Source organism: Talaromyces stipitatus, genomic scaffold (assembly GCF_000003125.1).
Source record: "Talaromyces stipitatus ATCC 10500 scf_1105507295555 genomic scaffold, whole genome shotgun sequence".
Taxonomy (NCBI): Eukaryota; Fungi; Ascomycota; class Eurotiomycetes; order Eurotiales; family Trichocomaceae; genus Talaromyces; species Talaromyces stipitatus.
In genome coordinates, this window is record NW_002990116.1 from 2,576,395 (window position 1) to 2,591,747 (window position 15,353).

The following is a 15,353-nucleotide window of genomic DNA, read 5'->3' on the forward strand; positions in this document are numbered from 1 at the left end:
TATCCCATTTTCTGAAAATGGACTCGTGCAGACATGAGTGATTCAGGCTGCAGACGGAAAGATGTGAGATACCACCCGTGCTACAGCTTGATCAGCAAGTGCTGGAATAACGGCTGAACCTAGGGACCTGGATGGAAAACGCTGAAGCATCCGTTCGTGCTCGAGGATGTGAGTGGTCAATGCATCGCATCAAGAGGAGTCTGTACGCTCCATCGGCATGTACGGCGATAATCCTCTGCAATAATTTCCTGAATTTTAGCTTGAAGAACCATTTACAAAATGTCTACGCATCTTGGCGTTAGAAGCTCAAGCACGTTGTTACGTTGAAGATTATCTAAAGATATGGCGATATTCATTCAAGCTCTAGGTTATCGCGGCAATGAAACGCAAGAATCCCAGCTCTGACGTCAACTTTGCCAGTACTCGTAAGACTGGCATTGACAGATACATAAAGTTGTGAATGAAGAGCAGATCAGAATCACATACGAATACAGAGAGTGGAGCGCCAAGAGCACATCGATATCATTGAACTATTCTCGCAATAGATACCTAAGTACGCTTTCACGTACTCAGTGACCTCGAGTACATTCATTTGACAGTTTCTCTCTTGCTCTTCTCTTCCTTCCTTCGACGGAATAGTGCAGATAGAGACTCCATATACAACTAAGCAGCACTAGTGCTACTGTCTCTTCACATACACAGCCCTGTGGATGAACATATGAAATATCACAGATTATGCTACCCATACTAGCGTCTGGTAAACATCAAATACCTCACTTCCCGGTGAGGCCTTCAGGAAGTCACAATATTCATTCTCACCTTGGGCTCGAGGCAGTGTGTCTTCTCTAGGACTTGAGGATAGCTTCACGGCATGCACCGAAGGGTCCCGATTGGTTTACAGACTAAAGAGTTGCAATTGGCCAAGTCTTGCACAAGCCAGTGATATCGGGCCGGTTGATCAGGTTCGTACATCCACTCGGTATCCCGAATATCTGAATGGAGTCGGCCCAGAACAATAAAGGGTTGGCATTGACAGAACGTTAGTTTTTTGGACGTTTATCATCGTATTTGTTATTTGGGGGCCGAATTGGGGCTAACTTTACCTGGGTATCAACTTGATTAACATCATTACATCTATTCATATACTATAGAAAGGTTTTATCTATGAATGTTCAAAAAATATGATCGAGATTCTTGATCAGTAGGATTTGAACAGTTTTTGCGCACCCAACTTTGAATGTTGAACTCCAATACAACCTGCCAAAAGGACCGTGTTTGATTGATGCCTGGAAACAATTACCTGAAATATCCCACCACTATTCTTATCTACGTACTTACAATCTGTTAGGGTTTAAGGTGGATACTGAAAGGACCACGAACCAAGATCCATCCTGAATACTAGCCATATATAGTATCTGCACAAGCCCCTCATATATGTAAATAACTATACAACTATACGTGCTTCGTATTAATCCTTGATTAATATGCATTCTTCAGCAATCCTTCCCTAATCTAAGCCCATCCTGTGGTCCGTGGGAAGCGATCAGACTCGGCGCCAATGCAGGTCTCCCCTTAGCCCTATGCACAACCTTCCATAGCCTTCCGAACCTAGTTACATATGACTATTGAATTATACCTAAGAGTATAAGACACGTTCTTCTTGGCTGGGAGGGTTTGGCCCCAATTTCTAAGCACACAGCCGAGATCTTTTGATCTTACTAATTTCCAGTGGTCTGGAACGGGTTCGTTTGAAATCGGAATCCCATATATCGAACCCAGTCAATATCAGATGTATTTGTGCATGGCTAGGTAAGGCTATTCTGTGCTTGTTGGTCCGTAATCTCTTGACTTATCTCACAGTGAGAAGGGGAGATTGAAGGGTCTAGATTGATCTATGATGAGGTTACATCCATCTGCTTGAGAACGTTGTGCTTACTGCGAGACTCAATGAGACGTCACTCGCAGGCTCTGTTACATTAATCAGCCTGAAAGCTTCAGAAGAATGGTGAACGGCCCTCTAAATAGCTTCTTGCAACTGCAGCTCTAGGTTAAGGTCAAACAGTGAGAACAACACCCGATACTGTCTAGATGAAGGAGCTACGGTTCTCAATCGCAGTATCAGTATGTCACTACCTTCAGACCAGTCAAAATAGGATACTAACTATGATTTCATTCCGTATTAACCTTTTCAGACCTTTTTCTTTTACGAGATGACTGCTCCCAGTCCTACCCCTTTTCGACAGGATGCCGCTTATCGACGGAGTATCGAGTATGGGAAAAGAAAGGAAAGGGAAAAGAGAAGTAGTTATGCTAGTACCACTCCGTGTGATTATATTGTGCTCATCTAGCTAACTAGGTAGGGGATCCCCTGAATAGGGTGACGACATGAAGCTATTCCCACGTATACCCGCGAACGGCATCGAACCTTATCTACAGGTGTCATATCCAGGTAAGGAAGTGAATAGTCAATAAATAATAACCTCATACGCTAATGTCCATCATTTGAATTCAAAGGCATGTTATAGTGACCCCGCCAAGGCAACCTTGAACGTCATCTTTCCAGCTCATCCACAACCACGAACGCTCCAAATACAATTTCCAAGATTGCAGGCACAGAAATGCTGCTCAACCCTTGCGATCTCCACTAAATTTATCTGTGCTCGTCGGACTAGAACTATCGAATGGACTGGGACTCTGCGTCTCAGTTGGTGACGAAGCGAGCTTAGTGATGAGACTCGGAACATTGATATCACTGTTGAATTGCCAACAGGCGTTGATAGTCTAATTGCCTCGTTAGATATTCTCCATAACTATCTTCTTTTGTAGTACTAACAGTTTGCAAAGCAAACAATCCACAAGCCAAAGCTGCCCAGTTGCACCTATACGATCGCTCATATCGTCAAGTATTGCGCTGTGGGTACTCGCTGCTCGAGATGTCTGAGAACTTGCAGCCAAAACAGCACTAATTATTGAGCTAGAGGATGCATCATTGCTGGTGTTGCCGTCACGAGTAATAGTGTATGAGAGTGGTGCCCATATACCGAAAACGATTGCGGCGGCGAGGACGGTTACGTTTACGGCCCATGTAAAGAATTTTTCTACATTTTTGTGAGATTTTTCTTTGGTAACAGAATCGGTTGTATTTGGGGCACTTTGTGCAGGGACAATAGTACATGCAGAGACAGGTTTTGGTTGTCCTTCCTGCGTTTTCTCCTGGTTGAATCTTTCATCTGCAGGCTCTGTGGTTTGAAGTTCCATAATTCAGTGAAAGATAGCTTATATAGAGTTAATTGACTTAATTCCACATGAATGCTAGCAAGGTAGCAGACAATCTATCTAAGAGAGAGATATTTTCAATTTGGCTGCGCGGTTGTTCGGCCTACGGTGGGAGGCCGACGCTTAGGGCGACCCCATAAGACAGCCAAGGGCTGCCTGCTGCGCCAACAATTACCCAGACTAAGAAAGATATAGTTGCCAAGTGTAGGCTGAGCCGGCCAGGACAGTTCACATGTACAGTAGAAACTGGCTATAACGAAAGGAAGGCCACTCCGCATTTCCACTAATATCAGCTTGGATGACTTTAATATGGAACTGAAGAGTCTAGAAGTCGTTGATACTAGAATGGATTAATATATTGGAGGAGCCCTTTATCCCTATATCGAACTCACTTCTGGATATATGGGCTTAGGCCTTGAGAAGCCTTCTGTTCGTTATAGCTAGATTCTACTGTAGTGGGTTGTCAGTTGGCTCGAACTGATCATGCATCAGACTCGGATTTTGGACTCTGTAACTCAAAAGAAGCGCTGTTAGATACAAAAATGCTCTAAGACCATGTCAGCGCTGTTTAGCACTGAGAATCGTGGGACTTGATCTGAGCACGAGCGATGCTAGCTTAGCTGGAGGGAATTGGCATAGGTTATACTTCAATCTACTGCCACTGAATTCAAGTTAATTGCCTTGTGTGATGTTCTCAGTTGAGTTACAACTAGCATCATGGCCTAGACGTGGAGATACCGAGCAGATTGATTCTTGTATTATCCAGTCTATACCTGAAGGCCAAGCCAGAAAAAAAGAAACACAAACGATCAAGATTTAGTCCATGTAGCTAAGGACTGAAGTATATTTGTGATCCCCAAAATTCGATGCAAACATGTAGCTACAATCAAACCTGTACCCAAAGGGGCTTGGGCAACGGCTCCCCGGGCTTGATCCTCAATGACGATCCGTGCGTAAGATCCGCAAGATGCGTGCTAGAAACCGGAGGATTGAGTCCAACATAGGCCTGGCGACGCTCAGGACTGCCGGACGTGACTGACCATGTATACAAGCCGTAATAGGTAGCGATCGAATGTACAAGCCATCGCCTAGCGAATCAATACTCAGCTATTGTTTGGCGAGGGCTGATGACGGTATACAATTGCACTACAGGAAAGGATAATGTGACTTACCCGAAAACAGCACCAGGATCATGAGCTAGACTTTCAAAGACCATCTTCTGTCCTTCCTGAAGCCCTTCATTGATCCTCTTGGCTTTCTCTTGACGACTGTGAGCGTCATGCATCTGACCATTTCGACCGACGAATACAATCTCGTCATCCGAATCCTCATACTCGGAGTCCTTCACGCTGTCGAGTTCGCGCTCCAGTTGTTTATCATTCCACTTTTCAAGAAAACGTCGAATATCTTCTTCCAAATCTTGCAGCATCCCGCGAGCAGCACGAGCGTGTTTCAGAGACTTGCGGATTTCCTTCGAAACTCGAGTCTTCTCATCTTCATGCTCTCTGTTTTTGCTCTTTGCTTGCTTCAATGACTTGCTCTGCTCCTTGTGTGCAAAATGACTATCCCACAACGGAGCCAAATAGTACGGGACAGGATCGTGTCGGGGATGGGTTGGTTGGACTGACCAATCACCAGGAGCAGGAGGTTGGACCCAGGGGTTACTCAAAAGACGATCTATCCCGGGTTAGTTGGATTTTACAGTTTCACTGGAAATCAGACGGCAGCCAAATTAGTTCCGGTAGGTCAAGGTAGAAATACCATTTTCCCATCGTTGTCTGCGCCGACTACCCTCTTTGCCCTTCAACAAGGCTTCGCGTCTTCTCAAACTGTCCCGGCGGATTGGCTCGCGACGTCGGTATGCAGATGTCCCAATAGTATCATCGGCCGCTTTGGAAATGATCTTTACGCGAGGAGTCGAAGGCTTATTGGTCGCGGTAATGGGTCCGTCAAGTGGGATCGATAGCGCATTCGCAGTACCTCGGATTGGGGTGGAAGCGTTTATTACTTCAATCTGGGCGACGGAATCAGAAATGTCAAGTATTTGAAGCGAAGCGGCCGCTTGTTCTGTCCATGCAGAGATATCCTGCTGGGTCAGATTGCTGGTGGATGCGCGCCCAGTGCGTAGGCTCGGGTGGATTGCCATGCTGGCTGCTGAATTAGTAGAGACCGTGGTGATCGGGTGATCGGGTGAGCGAGAGATAAATAGTAGTCTTAGACAGTAGTCAACTGAGAGACTCTAAGAAGTAAAGCTGAAGGTGGTTGAAGAAGAGAGGAAAGACTGAGGATACTTGGTCCGAACCAAGGATGAGCGCATGCGATAAGCCATCCCCGAGCGCCCCGATAAGTGTGGCCTCAGGCCACGCTTCGATTGGCTGATAGGCCTAGCGCGGTGGTGATTGGTCGGCTGAGATCCCGGTTCCACTTGAATATCGACTCATCCTGAATCATCCTCTCTCATTCTTCTTTTAGATTATGGGATGGTTTTTAGAGATTTGTCTGATATCCAAATCTGTTTCGGCAATTGTAGCTAAAGAAATACAAAGGACTAAAAGAGAAGAGAGAGAAGCGAGCGTGTCCCTGCATAGAGTTAACCGGATACAGGAAGGTGAGACAGCATCACGTGCTATCCCGGGCATATGATAGCATCATTCAAGATAAGCCTAAGTTAGTCAACTGTGGATAACCTCATTCTGTTACTTCTCATCCATCACTTCGTTCTTTCTCATTTATGGTTAGGACTTCATTCGCTTAAATTTATCCAGTGTATCTTCTACTGCAACTGCAACATGAAGCTACAAAACGTCCTCGCATTGGGCGCAGCCATCCAGTCAACCTCGGCTGCGGCTGTCCCGTATGAACAGACTCCTCTTGCTGACCAAGTACCAAGCGGCAAGTCACCGCTACCCCAGTATCTCATCGAACTGGCTCCGTACGACACGCGATGGGTGACCGAGGAAGAGAAGTGGGAACTGAAACTTGTGAGTGCATTTACTGACTAATACTGTCCAACACTAATCATGTTTTGTCTGGTAGGATGGAGTGAACTTTATCGATATCACCGAAGAGTCGAAGGCCGGCTTCTATCCCAAATTCTTCAAAAGCAACGCAGTACAATACCCCACCAAGTTCGCCCACAATGATACCATCAACTCGCTCTCCAAGAACCTCAACAAGACGAATATGCGAAACAATTTGGAACACTTTACTTCGTTCCACACAAGATACTACAAATCGGAATACGGAGTCGAATCTGCAACTTGGTTGTACGACCAGATTAGTGATATTGTTAAGAGTTCTGGTGCTGCTGCCAATGGGGCTACTGTAGAGAAGTTTGCCCACTCATGGGGCCAATTTAGCACCATTGCACGCATTCCCGGGAAAACCAACCAGACCGTGGTTTTGGGAGCACACCAGGATAGTATCAATCTGTTCCTTCCATCCATCCTTGCTGCTCCTGGAGCAGATGACGACGGCAGCGGAACTGTGACTATTCTAGAAGTCCTACGCACACTTCTTTTGGCGCCGGATATTGTTGCTGGCAATGCCACCAATACCATCGAATTTCATTGGTACTCTGCTGAAGAGGGAGGTCTGCTAGGCTCCCAGGCTGTCTTCTCCAATTACCGGCAGAATTATCGTGATGTCAAAGCCATGTTGCAGCAGGACATGACTGGATTCGTGCAGGGCACACTTGATGCCGGAAAAGAGGAGTCTGTTGGCGTTATTGTAGACTTTGTCGATGCCCCATTGACACAATTCATCAAGGACGTTATTACCCAGGTATGTTCCTAAACTTCTGCTGTAGCAAATATACTGAGGAGTATCAATTAGTACTGCGATATTCCGTTCGTCGAGACCAAGTGCGGTTATGCCTGCTCCGACCATGCATCCGCCAGTCGCTACGGCTATCCCTCTGCGTTCGTGATTGAGTCCGAGTTCCAGTACAGCGACAAGCACATTCATTCCACGGATGATTTGATCAAGTACTTGAGCTTTGATCATATGCTGCAACATGCTAAGATGAGTTTGGCTTTTGCCTACGAACTTGCATATGCACCTTTTAAGTAGACTACTCTTATCATTATAGCCCCTTGCCGTCAAGGTCGCACTACAATATGTAAATAGCAGCATTATCGCATCCTTAGGTTAGATTAAGTGAATACACTTCTGATCATGAGTGGAGCTCTATGAGGTCACTAATTCGCTGATCGGCCCGCAGCCAAACTTTGCTGATTCTTCGTCGATCTCTGACACCTTATACGCACTTACCCTCATCCAATTCTATACATACAACCTTGGACAGGATAAAAAAAAAAGAGAGCAAAAATGGACTACGAAAAAGAACTCTCCCTAGCAACCCTCACAATCCAACGCGCCTCGAGACTCACAAAATCCATCCTGACCGCCGTCGACAAAGGCGCCCTGGACAAAAAGGATAATACTCCCGTGACAATAGCCGATTTTGCGGCCCAGGCATTGATTATCAGTGCTATCCATGCTGTGTTTCCCGACGATGGGTTTGTGGGTGAGGAGTCTGCGGCGGCCTTGAGAGAAAATCCGGAATTGTTAGAGAGGGTTTGGGGACTTGTTTCTTCTTTTCAGGATGATGAGGGGAGCGGAGAAATAAAATTGGCCACTCCGTCGACGCAGGAAGAGATGCTTAATCTGATTGACCTTGGCGGTAAAGGTCAGGGTGGCTCAAAAGGACGTATATGGGTGCTGGACCCCGTCGATGGGACAGCAACATTTATCCGGGGACAGCAATATGTCGTCTGTCTAGCATTACTTGAAGGCGGGGAACAGAAATTAGGGGTCTTGGGCTGTCCCAATCTACCCATCGGAGCAGAGCAAGTGCACGAAGATATAGTCGACAAACATGGCGATGGACAGATTATATACGCCATTGCAGGGCAGGGAGCATATATCCGACCTATGAATTTCTCTTCGACAGAGCAGATATTATTAACACCTGCAACTCCCGTACCGAAATACTCACCTAACCTCAAAACGAGCGATATACGCTTCGTCGACTGCAAAGCTTCAACTTCAACAAATTACGAAAAACATGCCCTCGTCGCGTCCAAATTAGGGGCTCCTTGGCCTGCAACCGTGGACCTGTGGTCCGCCCAGATGCGATACGTTGCCGTAGCCGTCAACGGAGGTGGGAACACGCTTATTAAGATCTTGCAGGACGATTCCTATCGGTCTTGTATTTGGGATCATGTCGGGGGAATGCTGATTGCGCAGGAAGTGGGTTGTGTAGTCACAGACCTCAGGGGAAGGTCTATTGATTGTGGGTTGGGGAGGACGTTGGCCGGGTCTGTGGGATTGATTTGTGCGCCTGCTTCGGTTCATGCGGAGGTTTTGAGGGCGGTGCAGGAGGTGGTTGATATTGATTCATAGATTTATAGACTCATTTATTTTTGGTTACTTGTATATAGACCGTGCTGACTCTTAATATAGACTTCAAGTTAGGATTTAGATTCAGATAGACTTCACCTATGTGCAATTCCTCCATATAAACCATTGCCTCAAATTGGCCAATCACTACCAGAAACTGGTACCCCGCATTGTCACTTACAGATCGCCGACTTGCATCTTCTCATCCATTCATTCTCATTCTTGGTCAAGATGCTGATTGTGGCGATTGGAGCGGAGCCAAACTTGTTTCGTTTCAACCTGCATACTTAGCTAACATAATATCACCCAATATGACGCCAGCTTCTCAATATACAAAACTCCTGTCAAATCAGAAAACATCTGTATCTATCAAAGGCCAATAAGGTCCTAGTCTGAGTATGCATCAGGTCAGAGGACCTCATGTTTATGCGGACTACGTCTCGGAATACGGAGAGTTTATTCCCCGCAGGTTGGACATGCAATGTAGAGTTAATTATAGCCAATCCACGTAGAAGTACTACGTCTGTACTTTCTATTTTTGCGACTTTCGGGCAATTATCATGGCAGTATGGGCTAATTCCTTGTCCGACGTACTCAAAAGAAACGGCATGAGAATAAGAAAACACGGTTCTCAGGGATTGCCCATCAACAACAGTGCAGGACGTGCCTAATTCAGTATCCAGTCAGAATTTATCGCTCCATCCGCTGTGATTCGTCTGGACGGTTCGTAAGCCAGCATTGCCCGCAGTAAACTCCGTAGACTATCCATTTCCATTTCATCAAGCTCGCAGGTCTGCAGAGTCTCCCCTCTCCCCATTTGCCATAGTCGTTGACTCAAAGGTCTAAAGACAGATGGCTGTATGCAACTAAAATTCGGGTTCCAGATCCCGCCCTCAAGGAAGAATTCCGGTCTCTTCTCCCATTGCTGCCACACTCTCGTTGACAACTTGCCCAGGTGCTCACCATCTCCCCCGATCACCTCATCCGGATCGTCTGCCCAGGTCTCGAAGAGGGGTCTCTCGCCAAGCATGTCGTACAGAGTACAACCCAGAGTCCATATATCAGCGGATGAGTTGACCTTCCCACGAAAGACTATTTCAGGAGGACAGAGGACAGCCGGTGTATGCAGCGTTGAGGGCTCTTTACCGAGAAAGAAAGACGATCCAAAATCGGTAATCTTGGCCGTGCAATTCTTAACCTGATTGCTGGGGATGGTCAGATTCAGTGGAATCACGACATGTGTAGGGGCCTCTGGGCCGAGAGGACCCTCATCAATGCGGGAAACAGGGACCTCAAATATGTTCACATATCTCCTTGGTACTGAGGCAATCCAGCTCAGTAGGCTGAAGGAGAAAATTGCGAGCATGAAGATCTTAAGGTGAGCTCAGTCAGCTAAATCCATCCAACACCCTGGAAATTCCGAACACACCTCCATGACCAACTCCGCAAGAATGCATATATGCTAGTCCCATAGTAGCTTAAGCCGCAATGGTTCGAGCGATGTTGAAAGGCAACATAAAATCCGGACTGTTCTCCTCGGATTCAGCAACACTACAGCCGCTCACGAAGCACGTGCAGTGGCCGTGGGGTCCTCTGAAAGAAACCCATGAAGCAACGAGGAAACATATTTACGCCCGGGATGGTTAGAGTTCTCAGCTTGAAGATGCTGTAGAGTTTTCGACTCGATACTTTTACCCTAAACATCCGCAATTGCAATTTTTCAATGCAACATATCGATTCCCTTTCTGATCGTGAGCGAGCCGGACAGTCGAGGAGGAGCCATAGCCTAATTTATGGATGATTCTGTATCTGCCGTTTGGTAACCTCCGACGCGGTAGCTGTCAAGATTTTCTATTCCATCCTCAGGCCAGTACACCCCGAAGGAGTAAAGCACTCGACGTTTAAACCCTAACCCTAAAAGTAATCAATGTTCGTATCGTAGCTTTTTAGGGTTATCGATAGCCCTGACAATTCTGGTCATGTCAGATGCAGAGACCCCAGTCAGCTATAGCCTGGCAAGAAGTGCCGGAGGTTAATAGGATTGACTGCTGCTAGTATCTAAGACATAGCTCTCAAACATGAGACACGAACAGAAAACCAATCATCCCTTGCACGCCCTTGACAGGAGTCATGGGACCCTGCAAGAAGAAGCTCAGACAAACCGGATTTATTATTGCGTACGAGTCAGAGAAGAAAATCGCGGGGTTAGCGTTGGCTGTATAGTTTGTCTAGACTTCTGGAGTATATCACGCCACTGGGGGTGTATGCGCATACGTCATTAGCGGGCAAACCAGGCAATTCGCAGAGGACCTCGCGAGAAACCTCTTTTTCTTTAATTTTCCTTTTCCATCTGAGAGAGTTGTATTTCTTCATTATTTCTGCAATTAACCAGTCAAGTTACGAGATGGCCAACTGTGAGTACACATCGTCTAGAGTAATGCGATGTAGCTAACAACAACACAGTCAACCCCTTCGCTCGACGCGAATCTCACCACCGCAACACTCTGATCGCCTACCAGGTGCTATCAGTTCTGTCGTGGGCTCTAGTCCTTGTTGCTGGCATTTACTATTCCCTCCATAAACCCGATGATGTGAAACATGGACACAACATCTGGAAACAAGCAAACAGGCATCCGACGCCCTTCTCGCAAAACACCACCATCACCGGGATTTACTGGTAAGTTTGCCGTTTACTTACACGATATGTACTAACTTGTATTAGGATCCTACTGCTACTCTCTCAAGTCAGCTATGTCTGGCACTTCTTCTCCAACAACGGCACCCTAGTCACCAGCGCGGCCAATGTAGCCTCTCACTTCATCCTCAACAATCTCCTAGTCTTTGCATTCATCATGCTCTGGGTCCGTAATTACTTCTGGCCAGCTGAAATAATCCTCATTATCCATGTCATTAGCCAGTCTTCAGCATACTGGACTCACCGCGGCTCTCCGCCTTTTGTGCATTGGCCTGCTATTGCCGGGCCCTATGCATGGTCCCTTACGGCCCTGTTCTGGAATGGAGCTGTTGCCGTTCATGCTCATAACCTGCCTTCGAGGATCGTGGCCAACATCTTCATCTGGGTCATTTTCTTGATTGGATTCGTTCACATTTTCACGGCCAAGGATTATATTTTTGGTTACTCCTTGTCTATTCTGACTTTGTGTAAGTCATCTCTCAATCTCCCAAGTTTTGATTCTGTTTACTAATTGGACAGCCCTCGCCGTCGAACAACTCGCCATCAAGATCATTGCCCTGCAATGGATCTTCGCCTTTGTCATCTTCGCTGTCTTCTTTGTTGGTTCGTTGTACGTCTCTTCCGCAGCTTATACCGGACGAGACCTCTGGCTCAAGCGTGTTGTTGCGCCTGACTCGACGACTGATCGTGAACGTGAGCCATTGCTCAACAATCCTTAAAACGCCGTATGAGCGACTTATTAGTTAGGAATTCCGCCTGTCAATTTCTCCCAGGAGGATACTCCCAGCTCAGAACTCAACTACTTATTTATCTCCACTCCACTATGCAGCAACCAGAATGGATCCAATGCTTATACTGCCTGGTTGATTTTTGCACGCATTTAGCATTCAGGCTGGACTCTTGTCTTTAACCGGCCCGGTATAATTTGTCTATTCTTCATTGGCGTAGGCTATGTGCCACATGTTACTAATGCTTCATGTCCCTATCAGTATGATTATGTATGTTTCCAGACTGTAGTGGTTTTTTCCAATACACGAAAATAATCTATATATCTATAGTATCATACACGGCACTCCATCCCCTCCTCAGCCAACCAAGGCTCATGCGCAACACTATCATCCCCACTCCCACTATCAATTACCATCGCCATCCCACCGGCCAAATGCCACATAACATGACAATGAAACAACCATACGCCGGGATTATCAGCCTTGAACCGCAGAACTGCATATCCGCGACGAGGGATTTGCACTGTATCTCTTAAGACTGCTTTTGTTAGATCGTATGGATCTATATTCTCGTTGAAGGAAGGGGATGTCCACGGGTTATATGAGCCCCATCGGCCTGAACCTTCAGGTGATTCGTATATATCCACGACGTAGAAATTATAACCATGCTGTTAACCTTGTCAGTCCACCTCTCCAGAACCAACGAACTAAAGAAAAAAAGGGAAATACCAAATGAAACGGATGAGCCCCCTCATCCAAATTATTAACCACCAAGTCCACCCACCCATTTTTATTGCCTGTCGAAACAGCAAATTGATGTTTATCCCATTGATTGCGCGGAAGACCCAGTAATGGATACGGAGGATCACTTTGTATTTTCCACGTTGTGCGGTTGAAGAAGCCGTGCGGGATGTTGTCGAGGCGACTTAGTTTTTCGACTTTGGTATAGACAATGTGTGTTTGTTCTGATTTTGGGGGGAGGGAGGAGAGGAGGGTGCGTGTTGAGGGGAGGGTGTTTATGTTTATTATGTCGTCTTCTTCAATGTCGTTGGTGTTGTTGGACTGGGCGGTTGGGGAAGAGGGGAGAGAATCTGAAGGTAGAGGTGTTTGGAAAATTGGGAATGATTGTTGTGGTACGAGGGCTGGGTTCCCGATTGTGAAGTCACTAGATACACTTAGTTCAGCAGTCTTATATAGAGTATAAGGTGAGACATACGAGTCATCCATCTTCACAGTCATCCATGAAGTCTGACCTTTTAACGGACGCAAGACAAAATCCACACGTTGGCCTGGAAATAGGATTCCGACTGAAGACCTGCCACCATCGACTGCCTCCATCTCAACCGGGTTACCGCCATCAATTGTGATTACTTGTATTGATGTGCCCGGCGCAAAGCCAAGGATGATTCCAGTAAGGGAACTGGGTCCATGATTAGCGTTTTATTCCATGTTATCTGGATTTTGTTGACATACCCCGTATTGACAACTCGAACCCTATACGAACTGTTCCCATCAAGGATCAAAGGTGGCATCTCATCCGCGGATCCTATACAATCCAACGGCCGAGCTCGAACTGCTCTCGAACAATTGAACCGACCAGCACCGTTCACAAGCAGTGAGTCCGGAACAGGCTAAGCCAGTTAGCTATCAATTCAATCCATACAACTGCGTAACTTACTTCATACCCCATTGATCCCCACCAAAGATACCAACTAGCCACATCCGTGGCCGTACGATGATACCAATCACCAATCATCAGGACAATCTCCTTGTCGTATCCATACTTGACACTATCAGATACCATTTCCGAACGCTCCTCCAAGTTCTGATGCTTAACAAGTAACCCCCTTACATTCGGCGAGACCAGCGTAGAATCAGGCCGATGCACAACAAGACTCCCATATAACCCATCCGCTCTCTGAACGGCGGAATGCGCATGGTACCAGAATGTGCCGCTTTGGGTTTCGGAAATGGTGAAGTTGTACCAGAATGATTGGCCGGGTTGAATGCCGCATTGTGTAACGCCGATGACTCCGTCCATTGTATTTGCGCCTGCTTATGATTAGTTTGATGATTGTTTGAAAGTGAAGAAGTGTGGTTGTGTACCTCTCATGTTTAGGCCGTGCCAGTGGAGAGAGATCTGTTCATCTTCGAGGTTATTATGCACGAGGATTTGCAATGTATCGCCTGAGCGAGCCTCGATTGATGGCCCGGGAAACATATCTGTCGAAATATTAGCATTGTTACTTTTAGTTGAAGGAGTGAGAATACCATTAATCAAATAGATTCTCTTGTCAACTCCGTCCGGTCGCCGTTGTCCGGCAGTTACACTCCAATTCAGAGTCTGCGTAATCGCTCCACGATGGATATGGTCCTCGGGCCGAAGTCGTCCATTCTCATGTATGCGATTGTCATATTTCAATGTGGATGATATTGATTCATGATCATGTAATGAATTTGACAAGCGATTAATACTGTCGTCGTTGTTACTCTCGTAATAATAACGGACAAAAAGCACAACTGTTGCCAAAAACGGTAATATGCAGACTAATGCAATGAGAATCGATGGCGTGTGAAGTGTGGTCTTGGACCCTCTTCTTTTGTCGTTGGCTTCTGTTTTCTGTTGTTGTTCTACCGGTTGCGCTGTTGCATCTGGAGATTTTGTAGCATCTTGCTGTTGCTGTCGTTTGCTTAGTCTTCGTTGCATCGTGTAAGCAAACTACCAGTCAAGGGACATACAGATATGTCCTTGATTTGATTATCAGATGACAGCATATGGTATATTCGTGTCGAGTCCCTGTCATGCATGACCTAGGGTATTGACACACTTAGCCCTAATCGATCCGACGATCCCCGGAACTAGCCTGACGTTTCGATCCAAAACTTCAGATGTTTCTTCCTTCCCAGCGAATAATCGAAATAAACATGAGCACACAATCGAAGAAAAGAAGAAGAAGGAAGAAAAATAAAAGCTTATCGCCCACGTGTTACGCCTCAAATCGTTGTTCTAGACATATCGGACAAGAAAGAAGATAAATTAAATAGATTAAGCTCATGTGCTAAGATTCCTCGGGGCCCGCTCCGAGATTGTTTCTTGCAACCAACAAAACAGATCAAACGCTCACACGTGCCATTCCTGACTCCCGACTCTGCGAGTGACATTCCTTGCATTACTCAGTTGATTATACTACTGTACCACTACTTATCTGTCTTAATATGTGCGCCATTAATTAGACTATCAGACTAGTACG

The 15,353-nt window shown here is 46.2% G+C and overlaps 5 protein-coding genes across 6 annotated transcripts; 2 read left to right on the plus strand and 3 right to left on the minus strand.

Annotated features, from left to right (window-relative positions):
- Positions 1–3,757: 3,757 nt before the first annotated feature.
- On the minus strand, positions 3,758–5,505 carry TSTA_120520 (uncharacterized protein). The gene is made up of 3 exons (XM_002482251.1): positions 5,038–5,505; positions 4,449–4,953; positions 3,758–4,364 (listed from the first exon to the last, which is right to left on the minus strand). The coding sequence occupies exons 1-3, from the start codon at positions 5,420–5,422 to the stop codon at positions 4,163–4,165; spliced, it is 1,092 nt and encodes a 363-aa protein (XP_002482296.1). The 5' UTR covers positions 5,423–5,505; the 3' UTR covers positions 3,758–4,162.
- A 560-nt stretch (positions 5,506–6,065) lies between these two features.
- On the plus strand, positions 6,066–8,682 carry TSTA_120530 (aminopeptidase, putative; the record flags this gene model as incomplete). Its single annotated transcript, XM_002482252.1, has 5 exons — positions 6,066–6,257; positions 6,313–7,059; positions 7,111–7,343; positions 7,367–7,396; positions 7,599–8,682. 5 exons carry the CDS (start codon positions 6,066–6,068, stop codon positions 8,680–8,682), a joined length of 2,286 nt encoding a protein of 761 aa, XP_002482297.1.
- A 664-nt stretch (positions 8,683–9,346) lies between these two features.
- TSTA_120540 (uncharacterized protein) lies at positions 9,347–10,428 on the minus strand (the record flags this gene model as incomplete). The annotated part of the gene is made up of 2 exons (XM_002482253.1): positions 10,109–10,428; positions 9,347–10,051 (listed from the first exon to the last, which is right to left on the minus strand). Exons 1-2 carry the CDS (start codon positions 10,112–10,114, stop codon positions 9,347–9,349), a joined length of 711 nt encoding a protein of 236 aa, XP_002482298.1. The 5' UTR covers positions 10,115–10,428.
- Positions 10,429–11,027: 599 nt separating this feature from the next.
- On the plus strand, positions 11,028–12,434 carry TSTA_120550 (uncharacterized protein). Of its 2 annotated transcripts, XM_002482254.1 has the most exons (4): positions 11,028–11,093; positions 11,143–11,356; positions 11,402–11,841; positions 11,894–12,434. In XM_002482254.1, exons 1-4 carry the CDS (start codon positions 11,084–11,086, stop codon positions 12,091–12,093), a joined length of 864 nt encoding a protein of 287 aa, XP_002482299.1. In that variant the 5' UTR covers positions 11,028–11,083; the 3' UTR covers positions 12,094–12,434. The 2 variants fall into 2 exon arrangements, with proteins under 2 accessions (XP_002482299.1, XP_002482300.1); XM_002482255.1 differs by having other exon boundaries at positions 11,402–12,434.
- Positions 12,435–14,809, minus strand: TSTA_120560 (laccase, putative; the record flags this gene model as incomplete). Its single annotated transcript, XM_002482256.1, has 7 exons — positions 12,435–12,770; positions 12,832–13,522; positions 13,576–13,733; positions 13,781–13,918; positions 13,955–14,154; positions 14,209–14,325; positions 14,374–14,809. The coding sequence occupies 7 exons, from the start codon at positions 14,807–14,809 to the stop codon at positions 12,435–12,437; spliced, it is 2,076 nt and encodes a 691-aa protein (XP_002482301.1).
- Positions 14,810–15,353: the final 544 nt, after the last annotated feature.